Genomic DNA, 20,622 nt, shown 5'->3' with positions numbered 1-20,622 from the left:
AAAATGCATGATAATTATCAGTACTTCTTTGACCACACAAGATGTTTCGTGTTTGTACGAGAGGAAATATTAATTTGTACTACAGTAACAAACTATGATATAACATCACATTAATTCCTTTACAAATATGATATTAACTGATAGTAACAAACTATTTTATTATGATATACCATCATGAGTCGTAATAAAATAGCATGTTTAGGAAAAAAGTTATTGAGGCTGACAAAGTCTGTCCTTTCTACATAAAGTACCTATTTCATCAAAGCATATTTTAATTGAAATACTACTTTGAAACAAATTATCTTTAGCAAAATCGAGATCTGATAAAAACTCTACAAAGGAAAAAGATTTTGTTTTTGTCCTAAGGTAAATTTATTACCAGCCTCCATGAAACTATCTCTGTATTCCATTTGTTAATACATTTGTTATTAAAGTTCAGTTTGAACATCTCCATTGCTTATTGAATATAGCAGCGTAATCATAACAATTATCTAAAAACAGTCGTTTATTACTTAATATACATCAAGTTCTTTGTCAATCAGAATGGAGCCATAATGCCATTCAGAAAGATACTTTTTCAAGCATTAACTTTTATTGAGGTTATAAATTATGTAATACTTTTATCAGAGAATCTAGGTGTATTATTACGAAATTACTAGTACCAATAAAAAGTATTGTGTTGGTTCGTTACAAATTGTTACGTCCTATAAAGCATGACAAGGTACACGTGTACCAAGGGGGCAACCGAATACAATACGTGGGAAAGACAAACCATAGCATTGTCAATAACTACACTTTTAAAACCAAACATTGAGCAGACACATGAACAGAATCTTGACCCCAAAACCGGAAAACTCGATATTCTAAAAGAGTAATCAGTTCCGAAACCCATTGTGTTGCCCTAAAAAGTAAAATCATGTGATCAGTCGATGGCGGGTCTGCTACAAATGAGGGGAGGAATATATTTATAGTCTTATTAGTCTTTCTCATAAAATTAATGGTACAAGTCGGGTAGAATAGATGGTTTGTTCCTATAGGAATGCCGACTGGCTATTGAAAAACATACTAAAAGTAATAAATATTTTGATAAAATCGAGTCGGTCTTTAGACCCAAATATTAAGGTACATTTTTCTTGTAAATATTGCCCAAAATGTTAAAAGTATTTAAAAATCAAATAATATGACTCAACTGTTATCCCTTTCAAACATCAAACAAGCAATTATAGGCAATCGTACGGCCTTTTTGAGAGAAAAAAAAAACAATACCGTATAGTCGGCTATACATAATAGGCCCCGACTTAAAATATTCAATTGAGAAAAATAAACAGTCTTCTTTATAACTAAACAATTTACGTTACCATGCACCGACATTCACTGAACCAAAAGTTCTCGTGACTTACTTGGGACATGCAAACTCGGTCATCTGGAGGTAATAACACTGACAGAACTATATTTTTATCGGCGGAGGACATTTGAGCGCTGTGGCACCGTTAAAGTTCACAATTCCTCTAAAGTCCACAACACCGCTAAAGTCCTCAACAAATGTCCGCTTAAGTCCACAAACTTTCCGCTAAAGTCCACAAAATGACCTCCGCTAAAAACCACAAGAAAACGCCGTTAAAGTCCACAATAACAAGTTCCGCTCGCATTGATAGGACATTTTAGCGAGAAAAAAATAGGACGTTTGAGTGCCAAAGTAGAACCCATTTGAGCGCAAGAATTTTAACCCATTTTAGCGAAAATTGAAATTGTCAAAGCCCATTTAAGCGAAATATCTTTAACCCTTTTTAGTAAATAAATAATATATAATACAATTTAAAAATGTTTAATAGATCCAAGACAGCACAATACAAAACAATATAAAACATGTCCATTAAAATACAGCACTAATAGACTCAAGACAGCACAACATAAAACAATATAAAACTTGTCCATTAAAATACAGCACTAATACACTCAAGACAGCACAATACAAAACAATAAATTACCAGGCTTCTCACAAAAGAAATCAAAGTTACTCAATTTTATTACGGCACAATATATACACTAGACAAACAGATATATTTCACAGCACAGGACAAACACTCGACTGTACCACTGACAGTCACATATAACATGTAAAGTTAATGTTAAAGAGCAAATATAGCGTCTAACCATTAGAAATGATAAATATATTCATCCAAACAGCTCGAATAAACACATGAGCTAGCCACAGTATACACAAGCACATCTTATAAATAAGTACACAAAATACATTAAAATTCATAACTAACACAGTTGTATGCGGCGGGTGGGAGGGTAAATAATTTCAATGAAAAATTTCAAATGTACCGCGAATCCCGAATCAAAGAAATATATAAGAGCGTCCTGTATCCAGGTAACAATTTGACCAATCAAAATAAGGAATACTCGGAACAATTTCTTCCGAGTAAATGTAAACAGTGATTCACGTGGTAATTATCCATTTTTATAAAATCAAAAATTACACTAAAATTTTTCAATTAAAATACATCACTAAAAGTCTAAAAGGTTAAATCAAATGTTAAAAGTCTGTTTCCATGATGAAAATATAAACAACTTAAACATTAAACCAATATAAATTACTGTTCATGGTATATATAGTAAGGCGAGCATTATTCAACCAGGTATATTTTGGCTAAAATGGTCGATCGAAAATACAGGTGAGCAGATTAATCCGGCGCTTAAATGGGCTCTAATGTTGGCAGTCAAATGTCCCCTTGTAGTTTTATTTTTTTCGCTCAAATGTCCTGCGCCCATTTTTATGCACCAGATGACATTTAAAATGAATTAGTTTGTTCTGTTCGACATTACAATTAACAACCAGGAACAAAACAATATAACAATGTCTGTCATAACAGAAGCTAAGTAATGTGAATTTTATTCATAAAAAGATAAGATGTTTTCTTCTTAGCACTGGAAAACATAATAATTTCCTTTGTTTGCTCGACACACAATTCCCGTCTACGATTATAAAGTCTTAGCCACTGAATCTAAGAGTAGCCACTAAGTTACCAATAATTGCCATCCTTAAGACGGAAACAATACGTACACGGTACAAAGCGTTTGTATTAATTGATAGTTGGGGAAGCAAACGGAATATCAAAACATAAAACACATCTTTACACTGTCTGGATATAACTTAATGTAATAGTTTCCTGACGACGAAACAATCAGGCAATTTATTAAAGGAAATATTTAAGTCTGTAACCATTCCTGTTGTTCATTCTCAGCAGAACATAAACACTGTAGCTATACTGCTGAGAACGAATTTACCTCTAATAAAGATGCAAAGTCAAACAATTATTTTTATGTGTTTGTAAATTTATTTATGGACGTATTTACAATAAAATTTGCAGCGAGTATAGTAAAATTAATTCATTTACAAAGACACCATACTGATATATTTGGCTTAGTTATCGGAAGGTCATCAAGTTTTTTCTAAACTCATCAATGAAACTGATTTAAAAGAAAGAGGTTAATGATGCCTCGATTATTATAAACTTACTTTGTGTCAAAGTCCAGATTACTATCGTCTATAGATTGGATTTGACCAATTATATACTTATTGGACAAGAGATTGGGATGACATTCCTTAAATTATTTTACAAATCTTCCAGTCTAAGATTTTGAGAAAGTTTTAATATGGCTCAAAACTGCAAATGGTGGGCCAATTTCCAATTAACTTACTTATTTCGTGTATTTCTCACAATGAATGGGAAAGTTTTTATGTAATTATAAATACAATTAAGCAGAAAAAGAAAGACCAGACATATTTCACCAATTTCTTAAAAAAACACATAATTTTTATTATTAAGACTTGAATTTCCTGATGTTCTTCATTAAATCTCAATGTACGCAATACAACATTGAGGTTTATTTTTGCAGTATTGCAGATTCGTGTTCATTTTTTTTAATTTCACACAAATCATTTAACCTTTTTCACTGTCATGTGTGATACATTAAAAGCTTACTTTTTTATTGTTTGTTAAAAGCACAGTTCCAAATATTGCATGCTTGTGCATAGGAAAAATAAAAAGCAATTTCAAAGAGGGCCTTTTATAATAGTTTGTACTTTAAATAATGGCATCATTTTATTTCGTTTGCAGATTTTAATCAAACTTAGGCTGGAAGCATACAATTGTGTCAAAAGTACTTTAGCCCTGTTGTTACATAATATGTATATCAGTTATAAAGAATACTACCCTGAACTTATTAGTCATTTTCTAAATCGTGCTCAAGCATTTCACCGCGTCTCTAGTTCTTCAGAAATAGAATTTTTATTCTGCACTTTAAAATTTAAGCCATTAAAATCTGTGTAGAAAATTAGTTGTACAATAAAAGGGGCTGTTTATTTGCTGAAAGAAATAAATTCGATTAAAAACTGCATTTGATGCTTCGAAGAAGTAACACTTTGGCGATAAAATTAAATCTTTATTATGGGAATGGAAACAATATGTTTTTTTGGTACGCCACTGACATGCATATTTTATTACTTTACTAAATGCCCTTTCGACAAATGCATGTGAAACGGATTTTAATAGCCAATCCGATACGACTTTTATTTTTTAAAAGTTGCAAAAGTGTTTTCACGTGGAATGCTTCCTATTGAATAATATCAAAACATTTGAAGAGAACCTCGTTTTCAGTCCATGACCTTTCTTGATCCATATCTTATTTTTGTATCCGTCTAAAAGTGTCCATGCTCTAAAATCAAATTATTCTAAATCATATTTGTCCAGAAGCCAGCTGTGGACCACCCGGATACGGGGTTTTCTCGCTGCGTTGAAGACCCATTGGTGGTCTTCGGCTGTTGTCTGCTCTTTGGTCGGTTTGGTTTTTTTTTTTTTTACATATTCCCCATTTCCATCCTAAATTTTATTAAGCTATTTGGATATTGCATTTTTTCAAATATAAATAATGATATCTATTTGAGATATGGTTTTCCCCTTTAAATATTGCTGACTTACAATGTACAACTTTGTTTTCTCAAAATGTTTTGTAAAATGAGAAGTTGGTAGTTTGTTACTGTGTGCCAAAATGGCTTCAGGATTCTATTAAATTTATTGAACTATAACATATCTCCGCATGCCTTTGCATTTACTTTATCTATTCCAACAGTGTAATTCAATAACTATCAAACCCTTTCAATTGTTCATGCGGTATACGACGTTAAAAAAAGTGTTCATAATATACGTTTCATTCCCGAATAAGTTGACTATATACATATAGCTTTCACGTAGTGTCTGAACATATGTCGTAGCATGTAACTGATTGAGACAACATGTAGACGGGAGCATAACGGATTATTTCGGTTCTGAACTTCATTCAAGCCAAAAAAAAAAAACTTGGATGAAATTTCCTTGTTCCATGAGTGCTGTAAAATATCTTCTTAAGAGTCGTCATAGTTTAAAAGATGCGGACATAAAAAATGTTCTATTGAGGTTTTAACTGACAAAAAAAGCTTGACAAACATTTTCCATATGCAATGAGTTTAGTAAAATTTCAAACTATGGACAAACAGGAAGTGTATTCACTATGTTAATAGTTATGCCCACGCGGAAGCTAACATAGTTCGTTCGAAAACACTCTCATATAGAAATTATTTTCTTCTAGTTATTATCAGTTCAAATACATCTGTAAAGGACGATATCCTTAAAACAAATTGCTTTTTATTTTAAACATTTTTAACAGTCCTTCTTGAAAATATATCAGAATTACAGCTTACCATTTGCACTTCATAAACAAGACCATAGTCCTACTTTACGAATTATTTGATGGTCTTAATGAGTATGCTGCTACTGGTCATCTGTTAATGTCCAGCTGTTATACCTGGTATGTACATGTAAGTTAATCCTTCTGTGTACGATTACAACGTGTTTCCACAGGTCAATACCGGCTTGACCGCTCGTCAACTCTTCATGCTTTTAAGCAACCAAGAAGTATGTCATTTCGTACGTCTTTTGTTCGAATTACTTCTGCTGTGTTTGAACTGTTGTTTATGTACTGATTCATATAAAACTGAATAGTCTGACGCCTATTAAAATGCTATAAATCTCGTTTATCTATGAATGCAACTTGCAAAGTACGAGATTTGGCAATAGATGGAAAGGAACTGGTTACCCGTCTATGACAGATGAGTTCGACTCGTCGTTTCGGTAGGTTCGATTGCTCTATCTTATTTTTTCAATATTGTGCTTTTTGAATTTCGTGGTTTTGTTGTTGCAGTTGTCACAACGGTTTTTATCTGTGACATTAAACCCAACGGAAATTTACAAACGCTTTATCTTCGAAGCAGATGTACACTTCGTATTCAATACGTATCTTCTTATTTTGATTGTAGTATGGTTCGTAGTAAATTTTGCCATTTCAATTGCGATCTAAATCATCATTGCTTAATTATATAAAAAAAAAACGTGTTCTCTAAACAAATATGCATTTAAGACCAAAGTAGTTTCTTTTAAAATTTGCATGATCTAAGATGTCTTGAATAATCTTGGCGAAACAAAAGTATTGGTAGTTTAAACATATTTTATTGTTCCAAAAGAGACAAATGGATTAGACACAAGTTTTTCAACTTAGTAACGTCTTCTTAGTATTGGTCCGGTCAGATGACCGATTCAAACTCACAATTAAAACATTTTTCAAAATAAAAATAAGGAGACGTGATAAAATTGCCAATAAGATCATTATCCAAAAGAGTCCCTATGAAATGGATGTAAGGATAATAGGCCAAAGTCTACTTCGTCCTGAATATGTATGAAATATTTGCCACTGTATATTAAACAAACAACAATTATTCAAAGTGTATAAGTTTTGCTCTTACAGATTTTCATTACATTGCAGCGAATTCCCTGTTGTTGGAAGTACAGAGATATGATCGATTGATAGCATAAGCTCTTTATAAAGCGAAAAGTTGTAAGAAAATGCAATTGAAGGAGGAAAATTACTTTGTTCAACCGGAAATTCCATCATTCTTAGACAAGAACAAAATTAGTAACATCAAAACACTATCTATCGCTAATGAAAACTGGCTAACTTCATCAAACAGGTTATGAAAAACTAATGCTAGGTTCAAAATTATGAAATTATTATCAAAATCAGTAATATCATAACACTATCGAATTCTAATGACAAAATCGAAACTTCATCTAATAGGTTGTGACAAAAATTTATAAAATGTGATTCAATTATTATCTTTGTGACAAGCCTATATATATAAAAAAATTACAGGTTATTACGAAACATTATCTACTGAATATTCCGAAAATGCGAAAGAGTTATAATCGCAATAATCTAAACTCGCATTTTGATTTTTTTACATGATTTAAACAGGATTCTTTTCAATGCCGTAAAAATTAAAATCGCATTTTAGTCCAAAATAACAAAATCGCAATTATAAATGCACGCAACATTTCTTAATTTTTAGTAATTATCATTAGTTGCTTTGTCCCAAAGTCCTGTGGAGTGACTTAGTGACAAGAACAGTAACCAGATTTGAAACCCTGATCTCTAAAACACTTAAATTCAAGCAAGATAATTACCTTAAACTTAGTAGAACATCAATGCGCCATTTAAGCATGCAAACATATTAGCAAAGAAACAGATTTGAATGTGATAATTTCATGCTATGCATCAAATTTTAAAACAAGACATGAAGAAAAGACAACCAATAGCAAAAACTCTATGATAATGTAAAACCCAAAGTGCATATTATTTTTTTATTTTAAATGGAAATCTGGCTTTTATGACAATTTTCTAGGAAATTTTTATATCTGAAAATCAAATTGAAACCTTCCAGGAAAATAGCAACATGGTTAATGGTTTTGATATTTTACTAATAACAGAAACTATTAATGTTCATCTACGCCATAATTATGCAAACTATAATTGCTGTCCTATTTAACTATCCATGAGTGTATCTACTTTATTCCACTGAAAATAGTTCCACACACAAAATCATTTACCCTACTTTAGTAGCTATTGAGTTTTAAACAGAACTGACTAAATGTGAAGTTGATGATTTTGAATAAAAGACAGACTACATAACCATCAATGGCCATGTATGCCAGATTACTTCATCTTTAAAGAAGTGACATTTCAATCTATATACATGCAGATAATTCTGTAATGACGTCTTTATTCGAGTTGTCCGCAGGGAAGAGTAACTATTTATACTGATATATGAAATGAGATGTGGGAGGATCGTTAGATTTACTACTATGAAATTACAAATAGTAAAATCCTTGGACTTATTACGTGGATTGATTTTGATTACTGAATACCGAAGGCTGTTTGTAAACAAACAGATACGGTTAACTGTTTGATCCTAAACATATGCGTAGGAATACAACGGCCACGGTTAGGATATGATATTGTAGGTTAATATTTGCTATGCCACTTTCGCAAATATCCAATGATTGGCCTAAGTAATGTTCGCTGGTATTCAACTTAAGCATTTCTAACAAATAAAGCTGAAGTTAGACAAGTTGGACAAAAATCATAGAATACAGAAACTATCAAATAGTTTTCTGTTTCTTACTCGGGTCATAATATAAAATATGTAAGCTAATATACTTATTAATTTCGTCCTTAATCTACTTTATATAAAAATAGGAAGATGTGGAAGGATTGCCAATGAGACAACACTCATCACCAGAAACCAAAATGGCAAAGAAATTTAACAACTATAAGTCATCATCCTGTCGTCAACTGAAAAAAATAAACAGCTGCGCCATGAGCGCATGATACGCCCGACGTCTTGTGTGAGAGTTTTATGCAATAATCATAAATAGTTACTGAGGAAGTTTTAAGCATTAACCATTTATTGTTTTTGAGACACGGCGGGACATGTGACTTGGAACGGGCACATACAGAATAGTACGGGGTTACAAATATTTGCTGGTGCCAAACCCTTCCCTACCCTGGGACAGTAGTTAATGGTACAACCTAAGAACTAATCAACGTACTGTTCTTTAGATACTGTTGTCCATGCTTATTGGAACCTATATCTTTGCAGTTAGTTCGCTTCATCAATTCCTGTATTTTTCATTATTTTTGTGGAAATTGTAGTGTACTCAAGGTAGTACTTATGTAACATTTTAAACATGTGACGTGTTTTACAACTACACGTGTTATTAAAATAAATAAGGATTTTAATATGATTTCTTTTTGGTTCAAGTCTTCACAAAAATCTCAATCAAAAACTACTTTCGCGCATAAAATAAAACTTGAATTATATATTGCATATGATGTTAATCAACAATCTGATTTTGTAAACCATGGCCCTATTATGCAATCATTTTTAAAATCCAATATTAATAAAAATCTTCATAAAAAAGTAATTAATGATTATGTTGATAAAAAAAAACATATTACTTTGATATGAAAATAAAATCTTGGAAATGTAAATGTGTTTTTTAGCAAAATTATTTTAGCGATAGATCTTTACTCTGTAAGATATCGAAAAGAAATAATAAAGTACTTTGAATTAGAGCATCGAGTTCTGAAATTTATTTTTAAATACTTTCCCAGATAAAATCTAAATTGGTTAATTAGTTAGTTAGATAATACATACGGAACACTTGCAGAAACTATCATAAAGATTCTCAAGGTTCAATAATTAAAAGCATCGTACAATGCAGGTCTAGATAAAACAATCTATAACCATTTATCACATTTCATAACAAAATTATAATGAAAAAAGATAATGCAAATTAGAAACAACAAAAAACCTCGTACTATTACTGATAGTTCCAGAATTTTGAATAATTATTCACCCAAGACGTAATGACTGTTTATAGAATCATTATCTTGTTTCATCAATGACGAAGTTTCCAATAACTGTCCACTAATAAATTCTATTACGTCAACATCACATTTTTAACACTTTTATGAGTTAATATATTGTTCCCGAGACTTTAAGTCCTTTTATTTTCTAATTTACATTGATAAATTGATAAGGATGCCTTAGTTAAGATCCTTGCTTATATAATACAAGAATTAATGGTAAATTTCCTTATTGTATCCTGGAAGAAATTTCGTTATGCAAATATACATTGGATTGAAGACGGATTGATAGATATATAACATAACTTTTGGTTTACAGGTTAACAACCTAGAATATCTATTAGTAATAGTTACGGGATGAGGTCTTTAATCGGTGACTTCACTGTACCAATTTAAGGAAGGAGAAAAGCGCTCATAAATATCTTATAAAATTGAGAATGGAAATGGGAAATATGTCAAAGAGACAACAACCCGACCAGAAAACAGATAGCAGTCAAAGGCCTTCAATGGGTCTTCAACGCAGACCTTAAAATGTGTTGACAGTATATGGATTGCAAAATCTTTGATTTTGCGAAAATTTCACGAAAGTCGCTGCACAAAAAAAATAGCATGTGCACTGGAACATTATATGACTGGGTTAGTTTTCCCCCACCTAGTTTTCCGCCACTTTGTTAGTACAACAGTTTGTTGATTATTGGGTCATCATGTTATCTTTGTTTTGTCAAGTTGATAGCCATTAATTTTGTAACCAACAAAAATCATATGAATATTTTGATAGTAAATTTTAAAGTTTAAAATTGCAATAGTTTTTTGTACAGTCTACTCTATTTGAAATACATAGGGTTGGTAGTTGTCTATTTTGTTTTACTTTACATTTGGTTGACCGGGACTATCTTACGTTACATATCTTTGACAAAACATTAATCATGAAGAAAAAATGTTTTAAATTTTCATTTAATAAACTGTTAACTTGTTTTCGTCATCTTAAAATGTTAGTAACATGTTTTGAGTTTGAACCTCTTCATGATATACACTGTCTATTACCCATAAGTGTCGTTATAAGGCTTCATAATCTTCCTTTCTCGTACAATTTGTTTTCATTAACTAGCTTGTAAAGATTTAAGTAACTAATTTTTTCGCATTATCCCAAAACATCCGCTATGTAATATGGCCTAATAGAATGTTGACGTATTAATGTTTCTATAACGATAATTCTATCGTTTGCCACTGTTAACATGATCCAAATAATGTGTGTTATCTAAATTCATGGAAAACAGAGGAAATCGAATCGCCGGTTTGATTGTCATGACACTGTTGTATCAATTACTGGGTAAAAGACTGCTAGATCTGTCACTTTACCACTTTTATATAGTTTAAATCTATGACAGAGACCTGTATTGATTTCTTAAATGTAGTTCATCTTTGTAGCAACCTAGAAAAAGTTAAGCTTAAACTGACCATAAGCTGATTCGCACTTTGGTATTAAGAGACCAAAAGCCTTCTCAGATCTATCATAATCTTTCGGTGTCTTTTTTCTTCTTCTCAAAATGTTTTTATATAACTCCCTAAACTTCTTGTTTTATCTAAATGAATATTTCAAGGATTTCTTATTTCAAATTCCAACAGTACATTTTATTTCGAGAGACCCAAAATTACGGTATATGGAAACTAATTATTTCGCTTTGCTTGTTAATTGATTTCACTGTTTATATTTTCTCTCTATACATACTTTTTTTGGGACATTAACTCTTTTAAGTTCATAAAAGAATAATTTACTGACAATAACTTTATTAACGGTAAAGTCTGGTAATCTTCATGACTTATACATTAGATTATAATTTTCCGAACATTCTGCCTCAGCAAGATTTTCCCTATCGTTACCATTTAAAGACGTTGGTTAAATATTATACATTTCCTTTTTGTTTTACCCATTATGTTCTATTTTCTATGATAGTGGTTGGTTGATACACAAAAATATTATTCACAAACCTATCAAGGATAAATCATATCAAATATGATTTCAACTGGTTTCGTTTCAGAGATGCATAGTCTTTAAAAATGCAATTGTTGGGTAGATATAATCCATTGATGATAACAACTCGACTGAACTTTTATCGTTTACGAGATAAAAGGCAAACACGTCAAAAGTGGTGAAAAGCGGTGTTTACAATGCATGGGTTGTCAATAAGTAAACCTCCAGAATTGTTTTTAGGAATAGAGTTGGTATGAGTTGACATTCTGGGTATCTTTTATTTTTCGCCAAATTTACTCCTTTTATTGTGGTTTCAGGGTATAAGTCAGTTACATCTATTTTACTCTTATGTTTTATTTTGTTAAAGTTGATCTGCAGGAACTAGACACACGTTCTGAAACGATTGACAACCTGGCGGGAAAAGCTTAGTAGCGAGAATAGCTCATATTAGCTCTTTATGCTATTCCATCTTTTAAAATATGTTAGTTTTCGATAGACATTCGATTGTTTCTCAAAATAATTACCTTTCAAACGGAGTTATGTGATGTTTTTATCACCTGTATGATAAATTGCATAAAAAAACTATATCCGAAATTGAAGCAACCATATTTTTACATTCTAGCAGTAAAGCGCCACTGTTTCCTTAATGAAATAAGACTGTAAATATAATTAAAAAAAGTTCGTCGCTGTGTAAAGTAAAATCAATGAAGAAGCCTAAGATATATTCTAAATAAGACAATTTTCATCATAATTGAATAAGTAAAACAAATACTTTAACCATATTGATCGTTTATCTCCCTCAACCCTACCAGTACAATTAATTCAACTGTCTATCTGTCATTCATCCGGGTCATTAAAGAAGAGGAATGGTCCTCTGATGAATGCAAATAGTTCTCTTCATTCGACAAATTATTTCTTTCATCTAAGCAAAAATGGATCAGACAAGATGATTTAATAACATTTAAAAAAAGGGTCAATATGATATTGAAAACAAAAAATGAAATATTGTGACTTTTCGAAGGTTCCCAATAATGATTATTTATGAATATTGTAAAAAGTGCTGTCCTTGTATCGAACTATATTACTGGTTTAAATGATTAACACAATGAGAAAATCATTGTCAATGTTTTGTTGAAGAATGTGCAGATCTTGTCGATTTGAAAATAATTCATTCTGCTAAAATTTGAATCAATAAAACTCATAGAAACGAGATCGTATCATAAGGTCGTCTTTTTAACAAAAAAATATTTTTTTTTATGAATAACATGACTCAGAGTTTACCAAACGGTTGTCTGCCAGATCAGTTATCATATATTTTGTTTCACAAGTCGACGTAAAAGGGGGCAGGATTTCAGGCCCCCCGTATGGTGCAACGTACATGGATAATTCATAATCTTTTAACATGGTCCACTCCTAACGTTGTTTAGTTTGGGCATAGATGGTATTACATCTACGGTTTGGGAGACCCCTTTTTTCCAAAATCTTAATCCGAATCTGTAATCATAATTTACAAGTAAAATTTATTTCAAAAGTGATTCAAAACCCATCGAGTTTTAATTTTGTACTGTAGTATGTTCACAATGTAAAAGAATTGAAAACCAGGTGCTCTGCTGGGCGCAGCATTATACGACCCCAGTGGTCGAACCCAGAACAGTTGGGGCAATTTTGGTCACAATATTCAAGCTTGATACTGTCTGAATTTGGATTGTGATCAAATTTTTGACATAATATAATAGGTTTTTGTCACAAAATTAATGTGGTCAAAGATGATCTAACAAATCCATTGCACAATACTGTACAATTGAAGATTTCTTCTTGAAACTTTCACAAAATGCAAGATTTGAAACATTTTGAAAAAAAGGAATCCCTTAAAAAAATCCCCTTCCCCAACTTATTGAAACCCCCCTTGGAGCAATAATCCTTAAACTCAATCCAATGCTTTCCTTTGTAGTATTAAACCATGTAGTACAATTTTAGACATTTAAACACAAGTTAATGACATGATTGTTTGGAAACTAGAAACATGCTTCTATTTGGCCCTTTGATGGCCCCTAATTCCTACATATTTTGGGCAGTTCACCCAAAACTTAATCCCAGCCTCCCCTTTGTTATATGGTACATTGTGGTACAATTTCAGAGATGCATACAATTACACACAAGTTAATGTCTGGAAACTAGGAAAATGCTTGTTTTGGCCCCTTATTGGCCCTTAATTTCGAAACTTTGGCCCCATAACCCCTAAAATGAGTCCAAACCTTCTACTTGTGGTTTTAAACATTTAAGTATAATTTCAGTGAAATTGAAATACTTGTACACAAGTTATTATCCTGAAACTAGAAAAATGCATATTTTGGGCCCCTTGTTCGTAAACGTTTTGGACCATCATCCCCAAAATCAATCCCAACCTTCCTTTTGTGGTATTGAACCTTCTGAAAAAAATTCAGAAAAGATCTATACACTTTAACTTAAGTTATTATCCGGAAAACAATGTGTCTTCAGACGACGCAGACGACTACGACGACGACATCATACCATTATACGTTCCCAAATAGTTTTTGGGGTCTTATAAAAATAGGATACTATCAACATCTTGTAAAAAAATCCGTAACTGTTAATGGCTCTGCCGTATATTCCCTGCCGTAGTGATTTAGTATTGTTTGTATGTATGACACTGCTGCTATAGTCCATTTATTTTATTACCGACGTTTGACTCCACATATTAATTTTTTTCAACAGGTTACCTTCTCTGTTGTAGGACATCCCTGAACTCGACCAAGCAAGAGCAACGTTAATAAAATTTCAATCAGTACAATTTTGAGAAAAAGTTAACTGTTTAAATGCTTTCTATGCATGACTTAATCATTGGAAAAGGGTAAATTTCACCCTTAATTACACCGTTGATCTATTTGATTTTACTTATTTTGGCTGTTCGTTATTGGCCGAATACCAGGGTGTCCTACCACAGAGTAATTGTAGAACCCGGAGTCATAAGTCGGTAATATGAAAATGGTCTATTGCCTGCTGTGAATATTTATGAAAATGGTCTTTACTGTATCAAAGACATCTAGAGGTCAACGTTGATTACCAACGGTAGACACGTGTCTGTACCCTATGCAAAGCTCTGAAACGACCAAAGTTTTATAATTAAGTTAGTGCATTAATTAAGATTTCCTGATATTTTCGTACCGAGAAATATTTCCTGTTCGATCTATTCTATAAATGTATTCATAGTGGTAATTCACAGTGATTTTTCGTATATCATACATATAGAAATTCATTTGAAAATATTTACACTACATTAACCAAAACAGTCAGTGTTACTGATATGTGATAATTATGATACATGGTCTGCTATTTAAAAAAAAAGAAGACTGTATATAGCCTGATTTCTTATTTTTTTAATTGGTTTGAGCTAGAGTGCTTACTTGTTTTTAATTATCGATAGTCAATGATATCTATCCTAAATCCTTGATTACCATAAGTTATTGTCTTGCCAATCTTAAAATTAGACCATTATAGAAATAAAATACTTCCTATAAGATATATTTTAAACCGCATGACTATTTTACTAAACTTCTATTTTGACATACACACTGTCTTTTCTAGAATTCAAAGAAAACAAATATATCTTTTAGAACATACATGTACATCACTTCTTAAAAAGCAAACAACAACAAAAAAACATAAAATTTTACTTGAAATACTTGATATAAATCCTATGGCTTTCTTGTAAGATGTGAGTGTTTATTTTTATAAACATCTTCATAAAAATATATTGCATCACTGACTAATGCTATAATGGAATCTCGACTCCGGTTACGCAGCCAAACGTGACAATGCGGAGTAAACTCTGGGCTTTTAATACGTTAGGTGCAAGTATCTACTTTGTCAAAAATAAATCAACTTACAAACAAAATAATCAAATAAAAACAAATTTAGTATTCAGGAAGAGTACAATAAAAATGTTTTCAACAAACACATTTCGTTCTAGAGTAGGTTTGTTTGTACTTTATAAAGACACTGATTATAGCTGTTTATTGACCTACTTAACACAGTTATCTAACTTTATTGTCCGAATAAGAACGGAAAATATCCGGAACGGATACGAAAGTAAAAAAAAAAAAAGACATCATCATTTTAGTAATTCGATCACTTGACCATTTGATCTAGTTTCACCTAATAACCACAAAGTATAAAGATGTTACTTTGGTTTCACATCAGTTCTTCTACTCGATGTATTTTTTTTAACAAGTCAGAATTCGAACATACAGAATGAAACGATTTTCTCCAGAAAGCCTTACGATATCGCATGTACAGACTAGCCCTTGCAATTGTTCTTTTCCTGTTATAACTAATTTGTCTCAATAGACATTGCCGATTGTAATAAAGGATCTTGAAACCAGTACGTTATAAACAATTTTTATGGGCAATAACCATCATGAGTACTGACCAAATTCAACTAATGGTCAATAACTATGAGTACGTACCGTATTCCTCTAAGTCAATTGGTCGTAGCATTGTTTTAGCGACCGATTGAGGTCAATTCAACAAGATCCAAGAAAACTTAGAAACGAATATGTTAAAAGGACAGTTTCCGAAACGAATTTAACAAATATTTTTGTAACATATCGAGTTCGTTAAATGCAAGGAAGTATAATTCAAAGAACGGTTTCCAAATGAACTACTTATTCAAGTTACTTTGAAGTACTCAGTTAATTTCTAAAAGATAACCACCTACTTTGCAAAGACTTGCTAAGATAATGCATATCAATTCGAACAGCGTATTACTTACCAAAGACATGACTAGTTATAGAAATCTGTTCTATTAGTAAAGTGGAACATTTTATTTGTGTTTAAGCTGCTTTTGAGTTTCTCGTTGTCATAATATGGCAATCTTTCTACTACGTGATTTTCAAATTATTATCGTTAATTAATGACCAAATAACGTTATGTCATAGTCATTGTGAAATATTTATGTCTCGTTTGTAAATGATTAGTATCCAAGAGGGAATTCATTTTTCTTTATTTATATATATTATCTGGTTATAACATTATTACTCAAGGACGGATTACTAACAAACAATACAAATCATATTACCAATGCAAACAATATCATTGATTTATATGTAGTTGCGGAACAAATCCATTTCATCTTAATATTCTAACAAACATTTTTTTCAAAATTAATCTTTATTTTCAATATTAATCTAAGAGTTATTCTATTATGTTTTCATTCGAACCAGCATCTCCTGCTTAATAGGCTTGAAGTAACAACCAAAGATTCATGTAAATATATTCTTGTGGGAATAACACAAACCATCGCCTCAACTGATTTCAAAACATTTTAAGTTTTATGCTGACCTTGAGTGCTGCTGCTGACCTTGAGTGCTCCTGCTGCCAAAGCACATTTGATTGATGATATATTAATGTAATTTGTGGAATTAAATTTAATTGTATGACTATCTCAGATTAACATTTTGCACTACAGATGAATTCAGACTTTGAAGTCAGGTTATCGTCTGGTGAATAATTCACAATGATTTGTTTAATCGAAATATGTATTATGGGGAATAGAAATATGGTCAATTAGGTCGTCTTCAAAGCTGTGCGGATTTAACAAGTACGTAGCCACTTTCCGACAGAATTTGGAGGTTAAAACCGATGCCTCGTGAATATATTTGCTACCTATAAGCAACTAACAATTGATCAATCTATTTGAAGTATTAATTCTGAAATAGACGTTTTCCTCGGAAAACAGTAAATATACATTTCTATGTTTCAAGGCTAGACTTTCCTCATAAAATAGAAAATCTTATCACGTTAAAGGATAAAACCAACAATTTCCCCTTGTTTATTTAATTCCTGATATTTACAACATGGAATTTTATGTTTCGGGAACTGAATATAACATGTTCTCTTGGTGGCAGTTAAAGAAGGTATATAATGTGGGGTTTTAGGGGGGGGTTTACATGTTTTTGATATCCACAACCACATCTGTTTTAAATGTCACGCTTAAACTTACTCTAAAGAAATTATTTCATCTATTACAAAGTATTAACGCAATTTTGAAATGAATGTCTTAATGTGTTCGGCTGTTGTCTGCTCTATGGTCGGGTTGTTGTCGCTTTCACACATTCCCCATTTCCTTTCTCCATTTTATTGATAACAGTGTAAATTTATTCTTGTCAACTCAAATTACAACATATAATTCATTAGTACTTCATGTATAAAATAAAGGAACGTGATTCTGTATTTTTAATTACTATTTGAAAAACAAGTGTTTTATCCTATCTCCATTCTTTACAGTATAAAATACAGATCTCTTGATAGATTTAGAAATAGTACACACTACCTGGTATATATATATAATTATAAACTTGTTTTAACATATTCTAAGTGCATATATGCATTTATACGTAGGAGTCAAACTATACAGTCAAATTAATTACAGAATATAATACATTCTGGGTAATATTTGTATAAGAGAACACCAAAATACGGGAAGGGGGGGGGGGGGGGGGGGGGGGGGGCTAGGATGAAATTTGAAAAAACTAGGCAGGACAGGAGTTTTGAGTAAAAAAAAAAAGGCAGGATGTGACACTTGCAAAAAAAAAAATGTCAGGACGACAATTTAGGTAAAAAAAAGTCAGGATAAACTTTAAAAAAAAGGCAGGACCGATTAGAGTGAAAAATAAAAAGGCAGAACAGAGATTACAGCTAAAAAAAAATGCAGGACAAAATTTTTCATCCTAGCCCCCCCCCCCATAAAAATCAAATGGTAGCTCCCTAAACAATTGAAATACAAACAATGGCGTTATGTTGTTTTCATTTGGGGTATAAGCCCTTTGTGTCTGGATAGGACACTCGACTTAGTAGATTTCATTTAATTCTGGATAAGGTTAGATAGGAATGGAAAATATGCTGACCTGTTTATAAGTAGTTCTATAAAGTTTTGGTTAAGCAGGTAAACTTATTATACAGACTTCATATCACCATTGCCAAGTATTAAGCTACCACTGAAAAAATAGTTTGGGATATTTTAATGAATCAGATGACATCGAACAGAAATCACAACACCATGCTTGATATTTCTGGAAGCTAAACGACTTTGATGAACAGTCTATCTAAGATTCCCGTCGTTGACATTTCTCCACTATATAGATATGCATTTTCTTTAAAAGTCAAATAAAATGCACTAAAAGAAAATTATTTGTATATCAGATGTGCATCTTCACAAAAATAGAAATAAAGAAAAAGACTTACCATTGTCGCTGACCGAACACCATCCTAAAAAAAAAAATAAATATAAATATAAACTAACCCATTAGAATATGGAGAGACACTAGTATATTAGTTTGTCCTCTAAGGCTACCAGTATGGTAATGATTGGATGACAATAGTCTGTATTTAATAACCATTGTCTTAGTTATACTAGACAATCATACTATAAGTTCTCAGTTTGGTGATCCTTTTGTATCATATTGCTAACATCAAGGATCATCAAGTCTGTTAGTCCTACAAGACTTTTAATCCTATAGAATCATATTGCTAATATTCAAGGATCATCAGTCTGTTAGTCCTACAAGACTTCTAATCCTATAGAATCATATTGCTAATATTCAAGGATCATCAGTCTGTTAGTCCTACAAGACTTCTAATCCTATAGAATCATATTGCTAATATTCAAGGATCATCAGTCTGTTAGTCCTACAAGACTTTTAATCCTATAGAATCATATTGCTAATATTCAAGGATCATCAGTCTGTTAGTCCTACAAGACTTCTAATCCTATAGAATCATATTGCTAATATTCAAGGATCATCAGTCTGTTAGTCCTACAAGACTTCTAATCCTATAGAATCTTATTGCTAATATTCAAGGATCATCAGTCTGTTAGTCCTACAAGACTTCTAATCCTTTTGTATCATATTGCTAACCTTCAAGGATCATCAGTCTGTTAGTCCTACAAGACTCTAATCCTATAGAATCATATTGCTAACATTCAAGGATCATCAGTCTGTTAGTCCTACAAGACTTCTAATCCTATTGGATCATATTGCTAACCTTCAAGGATCATTAGTCTGTTAGTCCTACAAGACTTCTAATCCTATAGAACAATATGACGCAACAATGTGGACATATAGTTTTCGAAGTCTGTATTCATCTAGGAACCTTAAACTGTTCGTCCTCCTGAACCTTGTGTAACTCGAATTTAGAGAAACTTTTTAAATGACCCCTTTTTATCCTTTAATAACCTCTAGTTAAATAGTCATAAAGAACCAGCTGTTTATTGGTCCTCTTGGGTCATTATCTAGATCGGTTAATCCTCAATGATCACAAACTGAGTCCTCCGGGACCATTAATTTATAGTTATAGTCATAAAGAACCACTATTTTTTAGTCCTCTTGAGTCATTATTAAGACTGTCAGTCAGTAAACCTTAACAATCAACACAATGAGTTCTCGGGGACTATACACATGATAGTCCCAAGGACCACAAATCTATTAATCTTCTAGGTTTACCATGACAATCAGCCTATTAATCCCAAACGTGCACTATGTACTAAGTTCTCCGTGACATTTATGTACTAAATTCTCTGTGACATTTATGTACTAAGTTCTCTGTGACAGTTACACAAAAATTATTTTATTCAGAGGGCCATAAACGTCCAGCTACTAAATTACATTACAGAAAAAAATATTAAAAATTTCAGAAAGTAAGAACGTAAATTAATTGATTTAATTTGGAACAACTTCTTTTAAACAACGGCTAAATCTAGTTGTATAGTTATTAAAACGAGAAATAATCAATAAAAACAACAGTTACTGCAAGTTGTCAGATGT

The 20,622-nt window shown here is 31.8% G+C and overlaps 2 protein-coding genes across 7 annotated transcripts in view; one reads left to right on the top strand and one right to left on the bottom strand.

Moving 5' to 3' along the window:
- Window positions 1–20,622, bottom strand: part of LOC139525571 (CD109 antigen-like) — a 365,611-nt gene that overhangs the window by 129,122 nt on the left and 215,867 nt on the right. For all 6 annotated transcript variants that reach the window (XM_071321031.1, XM_071321028.1, XM_071321032.1 and 3 more), the window contains exon 16: window positions 19,043–19,066. In XM_071321031.1, coding sequence (XP_071177132.1) covers window positions 19,043–19,066 — 24 coding nt within the window. The remainder of the gene's footprint in view (window positions 1–19,042; window positions 19,067–20,622) is intronic.
- The window catches only part of LOC139525583 (probable G-protein coupled receptor B0563.6), a 42,823-nt gene that overhangs the window by 20,182 nt on the left and 2,019 nt on the right, over window positions 1–20,622 (top strand). The window lies entirely within an intron of this gene.

Source organism: Mytilus edulis, chromosome 5 (assembly GCF_963676685.1).
Source record: "Mytilus edulis chromosome 5, xbMytEdul2.2, whole genome shotgun sequence".
Classification (NCBI taxonomy): Eukaryota; Metazoa; Mollusca; class Bivalvia; order Mytilida; family Mytilidae; genus Mytilus; species Mytilus edulis.
The sequence above is the reverse complement of the archived record's forward strand: the minus strand, read 5'-3'. Positions and strand labels throughout refer to the sequence as shown.